This window comes from Dreissena polymorpha, chromosome 8 (genome assembly GCF_020536995.1).
Source record: "Dreissena polymorpha isolate Duluth1 chromosome 8, UMN_Dpol_1.0, whole genome shotgun sequence".
In the NCBI taxonomy this organism is placed as follows: domain Eukaryota; kingdom Metazoa; phylum Mollusca; class Bivalvia; order Myida; family Dreissenidae; genus Dreissena; species Dreissena polymorpha.
In genome coordinates this window covers 29,085,631-29,104,356 of record NC_068362.1, presented here as the reverse complement: position 1 = coordinate 29,104,356, position 18,726 = coordinate 29,085,631, and the positions used below count along the sequence as shown (strand labels likewise).

The window sequence follows — 18,726 nt, the reverse complement described above, 5'->3', positions numbered from 1 at the left end:
AGGATCATTACTCTTTACCAAATGCATATTGTATGTGGAACATCATACTTCATTAAGAACTCTCGTTTTTCATTTGCTGAGCAAGGTTACATGCTGACCGTGTATTTTTTGCATAGTAGATCAGTAGCTTTTTAAGTTCAGTTAAATGTGTCTTGTTCTGTGAAAAATGGGCAAAATGCATTTGCGTAAAGTGTCGAACCAGATTAGCCTGTGCAGTCCGCACAGGCTAATCAGGGACGACACTTTCCGCTTTAATAGTTTTTTTCGTGTAAAGGAAGTCCCTTTTTACCGAAATCTAGTTTAAACGGAAAGTGTCGTCCCTGATAAGCCTGTGCGGACTGCACAGGCTAATCTGGGACGACACTTTACGCACATGCATTTTGCCCAGTTTTATCAGAACAAGACACAAATATTAAACGATGTTAAGGAAATAAACAAGAAGAAATCATTAAATGCTGTACAACTGACTAATTGTGCGCTGTTATATCGTAAATATTTGAAAACAAGTGATTCTATGTAAGATATATTAATAACACAGCTTCTTACTGACCCATTATGATTTGATACAGGGTAGTAAATTTATATATGGCTCTAAAAACCTTTTCGCCCAATATTATATTACAGACCCGGTATTACAGCATTTGCTGTCAGAAAGAAGCTATGTTAATTATAATCTTGAGACACTGTGTGGGGACTTGCACACATATAATACTAGTATGTAACACACATACAATTGTTTAAAAACTAAATTTTATCCATCATAACAGAGCAATTTTTTTTCCTTCAATAATGCTTAACATTGCTTATAACCAACACATTCATTTTGACTGAATACAATAAAAGTTATACACCTGAAAAGCCCATTGATTCAGCTAAATAAATATTGAAAAACAACAACAGACTCTTGCAATATGCCTCAGTCTTCATGAAGTGTTACCTTTTTGTGTCAAGGTTTTCAATATATCATATGCCTTGCAACACAACACAACACAATACAATACAAACTCGGTGTTTGAATACATGGGCTTATTATCTTACGTTTAACACCACTGATATTGACCATGAGTTACATTAATTGTTGTGGCATAGGTTCTAAACGCTCTTTGTCTCAGACAGTTGAACCAAGACCTCCACGCTCTCCAGTTCTAAAGCCCCATTCACCTTTTACCCGCCGGACTTTCGAACGTGCGACCTTTCGGTTGCTAGTTGAACACCAAATCCACTACGCAAGGTCGACCTTGACAACGGCCATCTGTTAATTGTCTGATAATATAAAATGTGTTGCGTATGTCACTATGTATAGGCCATGTGAAACATCACTCTGACATTTAACAGTTTTCATTTTATGATTTTGTTTGTCTTATATTTATTCTTTATTTAAAGAGTCAAAGACTTTTGCTAATATTCAAAGGAAGTCTGTGTTTTTTTTAAGAACTTAAATTATCAACTAGACAGAATCATTAAACATGTTCTCATTTTCTTATAGAAATTTAAGTATAAATTTAAATAAGACCTTTTGCATACACACAATACGAACACATTCAACATGATAGACACACACAAAGATTCCCCTCAAGCCATATGAAACGTAAGTTTCAACCTTACAGCTTTCTGACTGCGCCTTGTTATTTCTATAGGTATTACGTGTAACGCATGTATTTATGACTAATATTTATGGTTATCAGTGAGATTTGTGATTAATAATCACATGGTTATCAATGTAAGGCATTTTTTAAATACATAATTAAGGTAAACAAGTTTATTATCATCAAGTATTCTTTGAATAGCAATAGAAGTATCAGTCGATGTACCTTTAAACGTAATTCCCTTGTTAAGTTTTTTTGTGTAAACTCAAATGTTCTAAAAAGTCAATTTTTCTCTAAATTACGCTTGAGTAAGCGGCAAAATTGAAGTTGTATACACAATCAGATCTGAGTGTATGCCTTTTAAAGTATATAAAACATTTTATTAATTGATGATTTCATTCAATAGCTTTGTCAATACCACGGCTTAAGTGTTGCTTCAATGTCTGAGAAATAGTAATGGTTAAACTGTATGTGTTTACTTCTGTTTTTGGTTGATATTTATGCAAGAATGTTACACACATGTGTAATTAAACTTCGCAATATCGCAAATATATGTATTTACAGCAACTTAATATTTTACTGAATTAATGAATACAATATGTTGTGAACACTTGAATAAAATTATCTCAGACATGGTCCGTATGGTCCAAATTGGGCGGACAAATCAGGGCAAACACTTCCCGCATACACTGGTTTTCGGTAAGAAGATACCATCCTTTAACGAACAATTCCACAGAGGCGGAAAGTATCGTTCCTGATTAAACTGCGCGGACTGCACAGGCTTATTTGGGACGACATTTGGATAAATTAGGGTTTTATTAGACTGAGACTCAAATGATTAGGATGATCAGTTATGATCCAAATCAGTATACATGTTATATATATATATATATATATATATATATATATATATATATATATATATATATATATATATATATATTTATTTATAATGGCTTAAGGATGGTTTGATTTTTAAATTATTATTTTAAGGCATCTGCCTAGTCATTAAAATAAACATTCCTAAACAAAAACACACACTTTGCTACGTCTATTTTACTTTAAAATGCATTTTCAATGTAACGAAGATGAAGTTCGTTCGTTTCATAATATTCATTATAAACTCGGTATAAAATATCTTTATTTTAAAAAGTGTGTTCACTCTTAAACAATGTACTTTTTGAACGGAATGCATCATTTTGGTTACGTTTGTTTGTCTCTATATTAACATAGCCTTGTGACTTTATTTACGAGGCAAAACCGAACTAACAATACGCAATTCTGAAGTTGGGTTTACATTCCCATTCCCCGTTTACCTCGTTTCATGCTGTACTCACAAAAAACAACCTGAGATATTGTTTTATTGAAGGCTTTTCAAATTTACACAGAAAACCATTCAACGGAACGCCCATTTAGTTCAACATGGTCTCGTCGAGCCATTCCCTGTACGTGGGCACCCTGGTGTACACTTCAGGGAACGTGGTGATACACCTTGATTCGCCCCAGGAGCTCAGACCGGCCAGCACGCGGGTCGAGCCACGGACACACACCATCGGGCCACCGCTGTCACCCTGAAATCAATCGATGAAATAATTTTTATATTCGGTCTTACCCAGACCGCAATATCCATATGAAGAAAAACTAGTACTGATTTAAACATTAGCCATTATTTGTTGGTTGTTAGTTGCGCAAACCTACAAAGCAGGCGCCAGTGTTCTTGTTGTCGATACAGATGTGTGCACTGCTGTCGTAATCTGTGCCCCATGTAGAAAGGCACTCGTTATGTGTCAGGATGACACCGTCGGTCTCCTGCAGTTGGTTCGGGCCGCCTGCAATTAAAACGTTGGTATAAAGGTCTTTGGTATGCAATCCGTTTGCAATAATAGGAAATACTGATAATACAATATTACCTGTTTCAGTAAGTCCCCATCCACTGATCGTACATGTTTGGCCATCAAAGTTCTCGCCAGAATTGGCAAGGGCTATGGTATTTCCCGAGAGGTCAGCGGGATCTTTGAGCTTAATAAGGGCAATGTCGTTTGTAATGGTGTTTTCATTATATTCCGGGTGCTATATAAATAAATATATAAAAATATAAAAATATAAAATATAAAGTTATCGTTGTTTAATCAACAACACAGTTGTTTAATAAACAAAAATGAAATGAACACTTTACAGTTGATATTTTTATGATTTGCTTATTAAAGATAAGTTGGTCACAGAATAACATAAAAATAAACGCAGTTAAGAATGTGTGCTATATTGTTATTAAATACTTTGTTAAACAACGCGCCTTGTTATACTTATCAAAATAAGTATACTTCCCATAACAATCTTTCCGACATCGTATGATTTGCTTTGTGGATCGTCCAAGAATCCGTTGTTAACGACCACTTTGAGTTTTTTCTTTCTGAAATAGTTTTCTGGATACTATAACACGTGTTACCGGTATGTTTGCACACGGTTTAGGCTTTTTTGTTACTTTAATGGATACTGTGACAGCAAGTCTACAATAACTTTCATATTTATATAAAATATATCACATAAACTCTAATGAATTCATAAAAAGACATATGATTTTTAAAAGTAACAGATTTTCGATTAGCATCTTAAATATTTGATCTCTTAAAGTATTATTAAACATTGCCAAACACACCTCAAGCTGTCCACACAGTGTGCGGCGGTCACAACCCAATTTTTCCCGACTATGGACCCTCCGCATATATGGAACCATTGACCTCTTCGAATCACTTGGAGTGAAATCTGGTGCGGGTGTTTCCCAGTGGTCGTCGGACTACCGTTGATGATCCTTGAGTTTTGGTCAATCGTATTGGAAAATGTAGTTCCAACATTGACAAAAAAGACGAACGCAAGCAGATACCCGATCATCATCCTGGCGAAAGCCGAATTTAATGAAAGTGAAAGGAAAATATTTTCATTTTATACAATCATAATACCGTTCATTAATGTCAATTTTGATCTTGTTATGAACAACGCATTTCTATTATTTGGGTATTTAACCCATTCATGCCTAGCGTCCTGAAAAAAGGACATTGCAAACAGCGTAAACCCAGATGAGACGCCGCATGATGCGGCGTCTCATCTGGGTCTACGCTGTTTGCTTAAAGGAATTTCTGTAAGAATTTTTCTAAATATAGAAATAAATATACTAGACATCCCTAATTTTGGAAATAAATTGATCCAACTTTGAAGGTTAGGAGAGTCCACTGGGCATAAATGGGTTAAGATTTTTGGCATAACAACACACACATCATTTTATTCATATCTGTATTCTTGTAGATTAAAAGGGTAGGAGCTTAGTATCATAAAATGTGAATGAGCTTATAATATTTTTCTGCACGCTAACTTGAATATATGTAACTTTTATCCCCTAAACCTAGGAATTTCACGAAATTCCTAAACGATTCAGAAGTTTCGTGAAATGTCTCGGTTACATAGGGACTACGCGAAGCACCAGATTTCTTCGGAAATTTTACAAAATGACAAAAATGCCGATTATAATTAAATAAAAAGCCTGACACGACGTCAGCTTTATTCATAAAGGTTAACTGCTTATAAAAACTAATGCGACTAATATTGATTTATTCAGAAACTGGTACATCTTTGAAAACCTGCTACATTACGAACTGTAACAAGATATTTCACACTGTTTAATACTTCACAAGTTGAGACAATTAACGTTTGTTTTTGTTTTGAAACTTAAATATAACATAAAAAATCCAAAGATAACACTAAGGCAATGTTAACATAAAAAGATAAACATTTTTAAGAACTAAAATTCCTCTACATTGTTTGATGAAATGTTCTCTTAAATTTGACTCGGTCAATATTGACGGAGGTCATAAATTTGAACAGTGTGCTGTCAATAACAGTGATGTCACTTTGATTTTTCTAGGTTAATAATTTGAAGAAATTTTCATTAACATAGGAACTCATATTTCAACATAATGAGCCCGATAGATTACTTTCATATACTATTAATGAACTTGTAGCGCAGGAAGTTTTGTTCGTGAACGCAAGAACACCTACATATTATATTCAACTTTGTAAATTGGTTAAACAAAATGTCTTTTTTATTCATACTTCACAAATTGTTATGGCCTAGGAAATTGACTTGTATTGTTATTAAGTCAAATATATAGAATTAACAATATGACCCGCGTCATGCCAAAAATGGTTCTTATGCCATATGGGACTTTTAAGCTCCAGTCAAGCCATCTGCGCAGTCTCAGCAGGAGCTCCCCTGTCCGCAAACGAGACCACGAAACACTGCGTTACTTTAGGGCGGACAACATAGCTCCTAACCAGACTCCGCGATTGCGCATTCCGATCTGGAGCTACGCTTGCCACAAAGGTTATAAAGCACATTTTCACTCGACGCAGCCCATATGTCTAAATAATAAGATCATCTAAAAACTTCAAATTAAAAAAAAAAAAAAAAAAAAAACACACACTAATTTATGTGTTTACGATGGTGTTATTTTAATACAAGCCACACTATAAACATAAAGCAATATAATAATGTTTTCATTAATATCAAACAATGACATGTCACACATTTCCTTAATTATCTTAAATGCTAAGTGTCAAATTTTGTAACCATTTTCAGTCATTTCGCAAAATTCCTTAGCAATAGGTATTTTGACCTTAAGTAAAACAATTCCTTCATGATAAACCTGAATTTGGTTAAATTCCAAGATTCACGGGTTATCTGTTACTTATATATCACGAAATCCTTGGCAAACATCCTACATCATAAATACATCAGTGTTGCCTTTTTGGTTTACGTGTTATGATTATTTTGAGAATGTAGTACTGATCTACTCTTAACTCTCTCCGTGCGGGAACCGAATTTTAAAGGCCTTTGCAAACAGTTTGGATCCAGATGAGACGCCACAGAAGGTGGCGTCTCATCAGGATCCAAACCGTTTGCTATCCTGATAGTATTCTTTGAAAAAAATCGACGAAAATGCTAATTTTAGAAATTCTGCAGACGACATTTTAGCAGACGACAAATTTCCCAGCATGCAAAGGGTTAAGCGATATACATGTACTTAATTGAGTTAAATAGAAGGGTTTTAATTATTGCCATTTGAATATGTGACTGATATCGCACGCATCGATAATGCCTCAAACCATCAGAGAAATTTACAAAAAGAATCAGTCATTGTTGGGACTAATGGGAGTTCAAAACAGGGGAAGTTTAATTTGTAAGCCATTTTTATTGTTCTATAAGTAAGTACTGTGTAAACATGCCCGTAACAGACTATATTACATTTAAGAAAAGTCATGGAAGTGTGTATGATAAACTAGTTCGTTTCTTTCTGTTTTAGTCACAAAAACGTTTGATATTTGACTGCTTTTCTCACAAAATAGTTTTTCGCTTGGTATAGAAGGCATTTTCTATGGAGAGTATGTTGGTTTCTTTTCCTAGTTCCTTATTCGAATAATTTTATAAATACGGAGCAATTCCTTATTTATAATTCCAGCTTAAAATGGTTGATATACTGGTTTTAAGAAGCAAAAAGATGTTAAAAATCTTACAAGGAAGCATGATATGCCCATGGTAACTGAATTCATAGAAGTTATAATGAAAAAGCAAACTTTTCGTATGCATGATTATCAGTGATCCCCTAACAGTGGATTTGAAAACGATTGAGTGCAAACTGTTTGCAGTTTAAATTCATGTTATTTTGCATGTTACGCCGTGTGCAGATCATTATGGTATCATCTTACATTTTATATTTAGTATATCACCAGATATTTCCAACATCGCGACCAAGACAATTGCAAACAGAGTAAAAATGTTTCTTTAAGCAAAGATGTGTAGAAGAAAATGTTTGAAGTATATTACATAAATCACTTCATTTATTTATAAAAGCAGGATTATTGCCATAAAAATCGATAACAAAATTCGATAAAATTAGTTTAAATTAAAACTTTTGTCCTGACAATTAAATGTTGCCACGTGCATCAACACGTTGCCACGTGCATCAACCATAAACAAAAATACATTAACATCTACAAGAGTCTTTGAATTTCAATTTATCATCGTGCATCAATCCACGAAATTGAATATTTAATAATAATATACAAAAGTGAACGTTTGTTTTATTTGAGCTCAGGCAACCGGTCCAACAATATCATTAATTCAATTAATCATTTATCTAACAAAATTCTTAGTAGAATCATTCAATAAAAATACGATTTAAAAATGCAAATATTGTCGAAAATCAAACTAAAAATTTTTTTTTACTCACCTCTTCTGTTTACTCCAGTTTGTGTCTGAACGTATGAAGTCCTTCCGCGCCTGAGGCCGAGTGATGAAACGACGTCGTTTTATATATGAGCGAATACATGGGGCGGGGCATGCGTATTTGGGAGCTGAATGTGTTTAAGTGAATGTAATTGGAGCTGGCTTCCTAAGAACGTCTTTTTCGTTATTTTCGCAAAGGAGTAGCGTGTATATTCACTCGGTCAGCCACTCATTTTCTCTTATAATAACATCATTTGTGTACGTTTAACAGTTTAACTCTTTTGCAGTTAACAAGTATGTAATATATGGGAAATTGTTTAGTTTTAAGTCATTAGATCAAAGGCGACATTAACAGTGGTCTGAATGTTTACGCACATAATTAACGCTTACATCCGGTGTGCGTAGTATAAGCCTTTTGACGGTATCTTTTACAAGGTGTAATTCTTACGTGTTTATTTTAACACATATGATGAACAAACTAATGTTCGAATTTGAAAGGAATACTATGCTTACTAAACAGAATACATGCTTACTATTTCCAGGTAAATAGACGCCAGTTATCGACGTTGAGAATGCCAAAATTAAACAAGAAAGCGTCCCTAATTGTGTACCGCTCTAGAAAGCGAAAGGTACATGAAAACTCAAATATTAAATACAATCTTAACATATTAAGTATAAGTACCACGCCCGTTGAACACGAAACAATGACAGCATTTTTATAATTCTACACTTATTATTGTGATTAAGAAAAAACGTGTACCCAAGTTACTATTCGGTATAGTTTAACTAGTCTTGCAGTGATGACCCATTTCAGTTAGTCACATAATTAGAGCTGGAATGCTATGTGATTTGGAAAGTTTTTTAATATGATAGCTTGATTTGTACCTTCATATTACAAATATACGTTTTTTAAATTCTAGTAAAGTCTATTGTCAAATTTAAAGGTGAAATTAAATTATGTATTCATCTCCATCTGCAATGTATGCAATTGCAACTGGCCACTCAAAAATTATACAGTCAGCTGATAGTGTGCATATGGTTCTACACAATATGGATAATGTTCGTAATGTTAATCATTAATGTGTGACTGACATACCGAATTAAATAGACAACTTTAAGACCGATCATTCCTTCAACTAAAGGCCTTACAACTAAAACGGTCGTGCTTTCCGTTTACGTAATTAGCATCTTTATTCTTATAGAGACGTATTTATACGAAAACATAATAAGACTAAGGTATTGCTCATAAGCGGTTTTATGTGACTATGTACGCTCAATCAGTACAATTAGCATACACATAATGTAAATGTAATCTTGCGACCTGACTTTTGTATTTTACATCACCATACGGAGCCTTACGTTATTGGCATACCATTAAATTTTAATTTAATCAACACATATGAGTTACATTATTTCAATTGATTGGATGTACATTTGCCGTAAGACATGGAATGGTAGCTTTCAACACACCACTTCAATCATTTGGTATACGTTGGTGACTTAAAAGGAAGTGTTACTATTGGTTGAAAAATAGTAATGACGCAAGTTAAAATTAAAAAACATATCATTTCCGTTTGAAATTAAATTATTTTATTATACGTTGGTGACTTAAAAGGAAGTGTTACTATTGGTTGAAAGATAGTAATGACGCAAGTTAAAATTAAAAAACATATCATTTCCGTTTGAAATTAAATTATTTCAATTCAATCTTAGTAACTATTAAAGTACTTGCAGGGCGCAGTTTAATGCACTTATTAAAGCAAGACTTGTAATGCAGCGTAAAATCTACTGTGTTTCGAACACAATATATTAACTATTTATAAGTTCTATCTTTCTCATTACATTTATTATTGAAAGTTTAAATCATATACATAATGAATCGATCAGAATGATATGAAAAGCATTATGCGACAACGGGCCTTAAGCCATAGGCGGCCAGTGTAGCTGTATTTATTTACATACAATTTCCTAATATCATCATATCAGGAACATTCTAATAAAAAATGATATTCATCATCAAGAAGATTGCAATTTTGACATTTTCTATCTTGAAAAGTTATAGATACAGGTTTAAGCCATCAGCCTGATTCGATTTTTGTTCTAGGAGATGAAACCCTATTCCACAAAGATAAAATCTCCATTGATATACAAAGATCACATCTAAACTTGAGGAAAGGAACCCTGCTAGCCTAGCTATCGTTCCAATCCTATAAACTTCAGATGCGTGTACATTATGTTGTAAAACACATTAATTTATTGAATAAATATGTTTAAACCAAATCTAAACTTATTTATACGAGCATGTTTAAACTAAGGTTGCAATTCAAATTTACAAAAATCCTGCAAATTATTGCTCATGAAGAATCATGAAAGGGGCCTTTTCACGGAAGTTTGCATGTATTGAAGGTTGTCATTAAATGTTTTATATTGATAAATGTAAACATTGAATCTAAAAAGCTCCAGTAAAAAAACAAGCATAAAATAAAGGAAAGAAAAAAGTGGCTCGAACCACTGATCACAGGAGTAAAAGTCCATCGCGTAGACCACTCGGCCATTCGAGCTCATACAATGAGTGATGTATTTTATACTTTATATAAGCAATCCTCGTAGTATCACAAAATATAACCACAACAACAGAACTCTCCAAATTATTCAATCGTTTCGCGTTGCAACGCTTTATAATTTTCAGGATTTTAAATCGTCAAAAGTTGCATATAATGGATATTTAGAGCATGGTAAATGTTCAGTAATATTGTTTCCTCACAAATATCATAATTTATATTATATGTGTGTACAGTAGCAGCAACGTCGTCACTATGATTTGTGATATGAAAATACACCGGCGTCATAAATGCCATAAAGCACATTACATATCAATTGCAACACCAAAATACATATTATTCACTTTTTGTTTACCAAGGTCACGATAAAGTCAGATTTTTCAACCATCATGGTATAGAGTAGTATGTATACTAATAAAGCTCTAGATGGGAGTTGTTGTTAAGCATATAGTGAGGTTCAAATGTAAATATTAATTAAGTTCACATGTTTGTCTTTCGTACTAACAATTACATAACGCTATACACTATTATTCTCCATCTTTCCTTTCTAATTGACAAAAAAAGTTATCTAACGCGCTTGTATTGTCTGATCATTGTTACAGTGTATTATACAAGCTGAACCTTTTGATAAGCGCAAAGATAGTACATGGTAGTCGCGCTTGATTACATGACCATCTGAGTGTTGAACTTGCTTCCGTGGTTTGCGGCAATTTCGCAAGCGATGGCATAGACTTGCCTGACTTGCCTACCCTGGTTGCCCAAAGGGATGTAATACATATTTCTTCTGTACCCATAGCATATTAAGACAAATCAAGTCGCTTTCTTTACATATTCTATCATACAAGCTGTCATATCGCCTAACAGTCTGATACAGTTGCCTGTGTTAAGCATCTGAATAAATGTTTCCTTATCGATACAAAAATATTCAGCCACCGTCTTGCATCTAGAGACAGCAAGTCGGTCGCGATATTTCTATTTTTGGGGGCTGTTTTGGAAATTTCTATTACAGCTCTTTCTCTCACTAGTGAGTCAATAATGACCAATAATGGAAGTTTCGAGACAAAATAGGAATGTTACAACAAAACAAACACGTCTGTAGCATCAGCTACTACATAAATTCCAGTTTGACAGACATGTCATTGTCTACCTGACCTCGCCTCACTCTTGGTGCTAAACTCCATGTATCGGCAAAACATTACGGAGACATCACATTTATTCAGATTATGTCTTATATAAGACTTAAAGATGTCAATATAGTAATGTATATTTCCGTCTAAAGGCCAGTGAATGACATACAGGACAGCAGATCCATCTATTACTGAACATGTGATCTGGCTCTCAATGTGTCGCCCAGACACTTCTACTTTAAAATGATGCTTCAGCACCTATTTGGTTTTTCCTATTTTGAGTTGTCCTGTTTCCGTAAACATAGCAGTATGTACTGGAGCGAATACATGGTTTAGTATATGGTTAATGTCAAATCCGTCTAAGGACAAGTGAATGACACACGGAACAGCATATCCATCTATAACTAAACATGTGATCTGGCTATCAAGGTGCCGCTTAGACACTTTTACTTTAAATTAATTCTTCAGCACATATTTGTTGTTTTTTTTTCTTATTCTGAGTTCCCCTGTTTCAGTAAACTTAGCAGTATGTACTAGAACCAATAAATAGTTTAGTATATGGTAAATGTCTATTTTCCTAGAACTAGATTGTAAGCCAATCACTCTTGAATAAATCAGATTGATGTCATACACATTGTTATATGCAGACTTAATGTGCTTTTTAGACACAACCTGGGTTTCAACTTTTTTGGATATTGACCATTAAAAATTGTTCGGCCATGGGTTTTAAATTTTATCATTTTGGTTTTATCAATATTTGTTGCTTGGTCAACATGCTTGCTTGGATCCAACGGATGAATACATTCCGTCAACTTTCTCCGAATACTTTCTTTATCTTTAGCATCTGCATTAATCATCGCCCGCTTTTCTTCCATGCGTTGTTTATCAGTGTCCACTAAATTGACACTGCTAATTTCAATCAGATCTTTGTCCAATCTGTTGAAAATATGCCTGCTCTAACTCAAAACCCTGAGAGTTTTAGGTTTAAGTGTTGCTCCATATGACATTCAATACCCCCGGAACATGTATCATGCGTTTTCCGGCATTTTCTCCATTGACGTTAGATAATAGAGGCCGTATCTCGAGAATTTTGGGTGTGCAGCGACAAGATGTAAGGTAACATGAGCTTAACTGATTCCCAGTGCATCGGTCAATCGTCTTCTCTTTCTGCTCTAACATATATCCTTACAAGAAATCATGCCTTAATCAAACAATCAACCGACAATTTGACGTACGACTGGTAGATGCTGTGCTGTTAAGAATATTTCTAAATCATCAAATGTCTGAAAATGATTCGTTGTGCTATTATTCCCGTACATGTTGCGGATATTTCTCACATTCCTGGAGTTTGGGGATTCCAGCAAATGTTGACGCACACGTTTCACTGATCAAATTGAATTTACTTGTGTAATCTGTTATTTAATGTTTTAGGAACATATTAAGAATTATAATTAATTTATATGCATAGTCTATGCTTGCCCGATGTAAATCAAACGGGTGTAAAGCATTTGTACTTAACGGATATGTGTATATGATATTGGAATTAGCGTATTATGCAGTACTTTTATATGTTTATTATGGTTTATTAGTTTCCTTCTAGTAATATCTGCTTGTTTAGATAAAATATAACATTTAAGGGCTATAAGAGGATAATATTGCATTTACAAAATAACAGCCATAAATACAATTATTTCAGTTTGTATAACATGAAATTTCGATTCAATGGTAGTGGAATGAAATTTTAACTGCACTTATTCGCATAAGCGACCATATTGGCGCCATCTTACGTAAAATTGGAATTTTATTTCGATCGATTCACTTTCAAAACATTAACCATCATAATATCATTTTATTTTAGGCTTAAAAGATCCAAAATAATGGATGAAGCCATGATTATATCATTATTTACGTTAGAATGCTGAAAAAGACAGCCATCTTGGACGCCATGTTGGATTTCTCAAAACCCCCAAAGATACCAGTCCGGTATCATTACGATTCTTGACCAGTACCATGTTCCCTAACACAAAATACTTTAAAATTTACTATACACCGCATTGTCGGGTATATGTCATTTTCTGCAGGACTAAAACTGTAATATTTGCGTCAAAGCCAGTTTTATAACCCTCGGTAAAGACATGTTTTCTTGTAGAATAAATAATATGATTTATATATTTGCACCTTAAAAAAACATAGGGAAACTTGACTACGGCCACGTGACAATTGCGCCATACTCGCATTTGTGCATTTGTGCGTGCGCGTGTATATGTGCGTTTATATGTGAGTGCGCGTTTGTAATCATAATTTGTGTATTATGTGCGTTCATCATGAAAATGTATTTCATATGGAGAGTTATGGGTGAGAAAAGCACCGGATCGGAAACGAATGGACGTGTGTGTATGTTCTAGTTTATGAGAAACTTCAGCACCTGAGGCTGCATTATGAGAGGATCCGGATTGTGTCCCAGTAGGACCTTTTTTATAACTAACTAGACTCTCGAAAGTCGGGACAAATATGACTTCTTACTCCTTGTTATCTATGCATTTTTAATTATCATATTTTATGTTCTGATGTAGTCATATACTGTGTGTGGGGGGAGGGTGGGGAGTACCCGGAAGAAAACCCAAACTTTTCTGTATGGCGACCACCAGCCAAACTCACAATCTTTGAAGCCGGGTCAACAAGGAGAGAATCGCGTGTACAAACCACTGCGGATTATACATTTTTCGATGAAAAAATGTTGAAAAGCATAAAAATGGTCATATCATTGTTGGTAGCAATTAGAGTTCCCTGCTGACTCTTTTTCGGCTACACTTGTGTTTATCTTTCTATATGTGTGTGCTGGCCAAGAAATGTTATGAAAATAATTCACGTACGATAGACCTATGTCCATCGCATGACATCGTCAGAGCTGCGGTCCGATTGATATTCAAACGTTCGCTTGACCTGCGGTGATTGAAGGTTGTTTTCCAGTTAGTCTCTACAGTTAGTGCGCATACCGTCATGATGCAGTCAACACTTCAGTTGCTTTTCTTAAAAAATCTTAGATATCATTCAACTGCGTCAAGTCAACAAAATATCAGTTGGCGATTTCGATTCGCTCATCTGTGTTGATAATTAACGTGCTTTGTGACTGACAAGCAAAGACGAACGGATAAAAGTACTGACATATACGAGAGCATCGATTTGCTTGGGCACATAAAACAAGCCTGCCTCTGGCATTTTACTGACTCGCAGAGGCAGTTCTTTTTGGACATAAATAGTGGTTTAATTGTCAGGAAATAATTTGGATTTTAATAATCCTGATTGGTCTTGTTTTCCGTTTTATATGACTTGCACATAACAAATTGTCATGTCGCATGTGATTGACTGCAAGTTCAGCCATGCCTTTCAACGTGCTAAGTACGTATCGATTGCGTATTTTTGATTTGCTAGTGTAATTACTTCTGCGATCCTATTGTAAAACCACTATTGTAAAGTTGTAATGAATGTACTACCGATAAAGCCATATAAACTCCAATAAAGATGGTTCTAAATGGTACTAATATTTGGTTCATAACTATAAAGAAACGACATATGTTTCTTTTAAAGGCATCCAAGTGATGCAATGAAGCACAAAGGCGCACGTAAGTTGCAGTATGTTTGGCAACAAATAGCACAATGCAAACAGCATTTGTAATATACCAAAATGCAATTGAAATGTTTTATCATTATTTGTCAAAAGTAATATTATTTGTCATGAAGCAATATACCATTGTCATTTTTGGAATATGAATGGACTGTCGGACATTCCATTCCATAATTGTGGAAAAATTCAACATCTATGTGATAACACAAATGAAAAGTAATGGCGTATTACTTGCTCTGCACCGAATCTGCTGTAACCAGTTCTGCAAATGCATATCATATGCTAGCATTGAGCTTGGACTTCATTGGGGCAGGTGTGGTTAACAGCGTATGAAAGGTTCATACGTTATTTCATGTTCGTCCCAACGTAGTCATTACAAGATAGTTTGTTCATACTCGTTTATCACAGCAAAACGCAATTATAAATAAATGTAATGTACCGCTTGAATAGATTTTAAGATATGGTTGGCTTTGAAAAGCGGCCCTGACCATACATTAACATACGATCTATGTGCGTCACATTCGACACATCGTATCATAGTTAGTTATAACATCGCGTTGGCTTTGAAAATGGGGACTTACAATACATGTGTAGACATTGTCAGTGCATCACACTCGACACATCTACCATAATGAATTTGAAAAAATATTGGCTTTGACAGGCGTATTTTGCCATACACTGTTAACAATGTACGTTACATTACAGTCGATAATGAGTAGCGTATTCAGCATCATAATTGTACACGTTAAAGTAACATTACTACTCAAAATCAACGAAAATTTCGTACAATATTTCGTAAAATAAAGCTTAACAATTAAAAATCATTGTTCCTTATGGCCATTGTGCAGTATTTATTAATGAAGGGAGAGCTTATATCCATAGGGTGACTGTACAACTAACCCCAAGTTTATTTTTCCATTTTGCAAATATACTCGTTCATGCTGCTAAAAGTTTGCTTACAGAGTTGACAAATCATTTAGTACACATGTCTTGTTTATATATGCATTTTAAAAATCATTCCACACATAATGCCTGGAGAAATTTTACATTTTGGGTAATAAATGCCAAAGCCTGGCAATTTTTCTCATATTTATAGTATCTAGTGTTAAATTACTGGCCTTTCACATGGAATGATGACACAGTCTGTTAGTTTCTATATTTTATTAAATTCTTAATACAGTCTCGATATATATACGGAGTTTGTACGACAGATCATGAAGATTCAATATGTTGTTATCCAATATGTTTACATAAATATCAATGCTTCTTACTTGTTCAGTATTTGTAATTGGAATTTTACAACTTAGTGATTCTGTTTAAAAACCTATAATCTTTTTTTAATAAATTACCAATGAATTATTATAATCATATGACATCCAACTTTGAATAACTGTATTTATCATTTATTTTATTTCTTATATTGTCATAAAACATTCTGGAAAACTCATAAGAAGTCATGCATGCAAACTTAAATAAGTAACACAGTTGTCATTTGTATGTTAATTAATGATGCTTTACTTAGAATTGTTATATTCATTATTTATTTTAAAACAGGCTAATACAGCAGCAGGGTGGTCACCCGGATATCATACAGTCCGTTATTCAGACAAGTGTGCCAAGATGAAGAAAAGGGTCCAGGAGAAAATGAAACTACCATCCAGCAAACGCCGCAGACCGGTGATGAAACAGGAGCGAGCAATCGATCGAGGTGCACAGGAGACCTTAGAAGGAGTGCCATATGAATCGGGTAAGTTTGATTGTCACCATAATCATCAATTTTAATCAAGCATAATCACAGTTATTTCCCCACGATTTTGTGAAGGCACATGATCATAGACCCTTTGTTGCGAATGGGTTTGATTTTTCTTGTGATGTAAACATTATAGTAAAACTAATGATCAGTTCGCAATAAGAAATTTAAAAATGTTTCCTTTCCAGATGTGTATTAGGCTATTAGCTATGATCATTTTAAACTAAAATTTGATTTGTGATCTTTATATTATTGTGCTTACGAAAGATCGTATACCTTAGGTGTTGGTCATCAACAAGAGGTTAACATCGAGGTTATTCCTGACCCAGTGCCCAAGGGTAATTTTCGAGCTCTGAAATTTTCTTCCCCTACTATTCTGGCATTTAACATCGAGTCTACTGATCTAAATACGTGCATCCAAACACTTGAGCCATGTGTCATAGTTATTAATTGTTAATGTATATGCTATAAGAGATTAAATAAAATACGTTAAATATTTATGTATTTTATTGATAATGTGTAGATGCACTTGTTGTAGAAAAACTCAATAACAATGTAGATGATGTGTGCATATTTTTTAGTTTGAGGACATCTGATTCCACAGATTTCCCAGATGGCTGCTAACGAATGCATGAATGAAGAGCGCTTTTTCATGCAATACGTTTTGCCAAGAGAGACAATATCTCCTGAGGCACAAGGTGTGACTGGACTGTGCTGTGAAGAGGAAAAAATGATGAAAAATGGAGTTCCTGTAAGTGCTGTGGACATCAAGATTGCATCAAACAAATTCAGTCATTGGCTCCAAAAATTCCTAATGCAGTTCGTCTTGCAAATAATGGACTAAAACTTGATTTTCCTGTGTTATGTGAGGCAATGCAGAGAGCTGGATGTTATGAAACATTCAAGGATAAATGTATTTTTGCAAATTCCCTGCCTTTATTTAGGAAATACCTTCCTGGAAAAAACTCTTGCAGGAGGAGTTGGAGAATGACCTAATGGGAGAAAAATATGGCGCACATTATGCATGGGATGATGTTCAAGCACTTAGGCGCCTTGTTGTGAACACATATTTGAGTTCAACCAGTGTGCTGGTACATAGCTTCAGTTGGTCTGCGGTATATCATAGACTAATATTCAATCAGGAAAAGGCAAAGAATTTGCAGTCTCTGGGTATCTTGGTTTACAGCAGTGTGTGAAAGGTTGCAACAACAGAAAATATAGCTCGCTCTGGACTTTACCTCATCCATCTTTGTAAGTAAGATCTCTGAGCGTGATGGCGAGGATGGTCTCCGAAACATTTTCATCATGAGGAACTTAGACGGTCAGCCAAGGGTCACCATACAAAGCTGGTTTTGGATACACTCATTCCAAACTTGGCTGTGTTCTTAAAAGGCCGTCCAACAGATTTGGCATGTATTGAAGCTTGTCATTACATGCTTTATGTTGATAAATTTAAACATTTAAACTAAAAATCTCCAGTAAAAAAACAACAACAAGAATACAATTTAAAAAAGGAAAAAAGTAAACCCTCAACAGGGCTCGAACCACTTACCCATGGAGTCCTGAAGTAAAAGTCTCCCGCTTAGACCACTCGACCATCCACGCTCATGCAGAGCTACTGTATTGTTTTTACCTATATAATCAATCCTCGTAGTTTACACACAAAAAATATCAGGACAACAACAGAACTTTTCAAATTATTCAATCGTTTCGCGTCGCACGACGCTTTATAATTTTCAGGTCTTCAAATTGTCAAAAGATGCATATAATAGATATTTAAGAGCATGGTAAATGGTCAGT

General features: G+C 34.5%; 1 protein-coding gene across 1 annotated transcript; it reads right to left on the bottom strand.

Annotated features, from left to right (window-relative positions):
- Positions 1 to 2,998: 2,998 nt before the first annotated feature.
- LOC127840411 (chymotrypsin B-like) lies at positions 2,999 to 4,478 on the bottom strand. The gene is made up of 4 exons (XM_052368825.1): positions 4,239 to 4,478; positions 3,497 to 3,605; positions 3,285 to 3,415; positions 2,999 to 3,157 (listed from the first exon to the last, which is right to left on the bottom strand). The coding sequence occupies exons 1-4, from the start codon at positions 4,476 to 4,478 to the stop codon at positions 2,999 to 3,001; spliced, it is 639 nt and encodes a 212-aa protein (XP_052224785.1).
- Between the last annotated feature and the right edge of the window lie 14,248 nt (positions 4,479 to 18,726).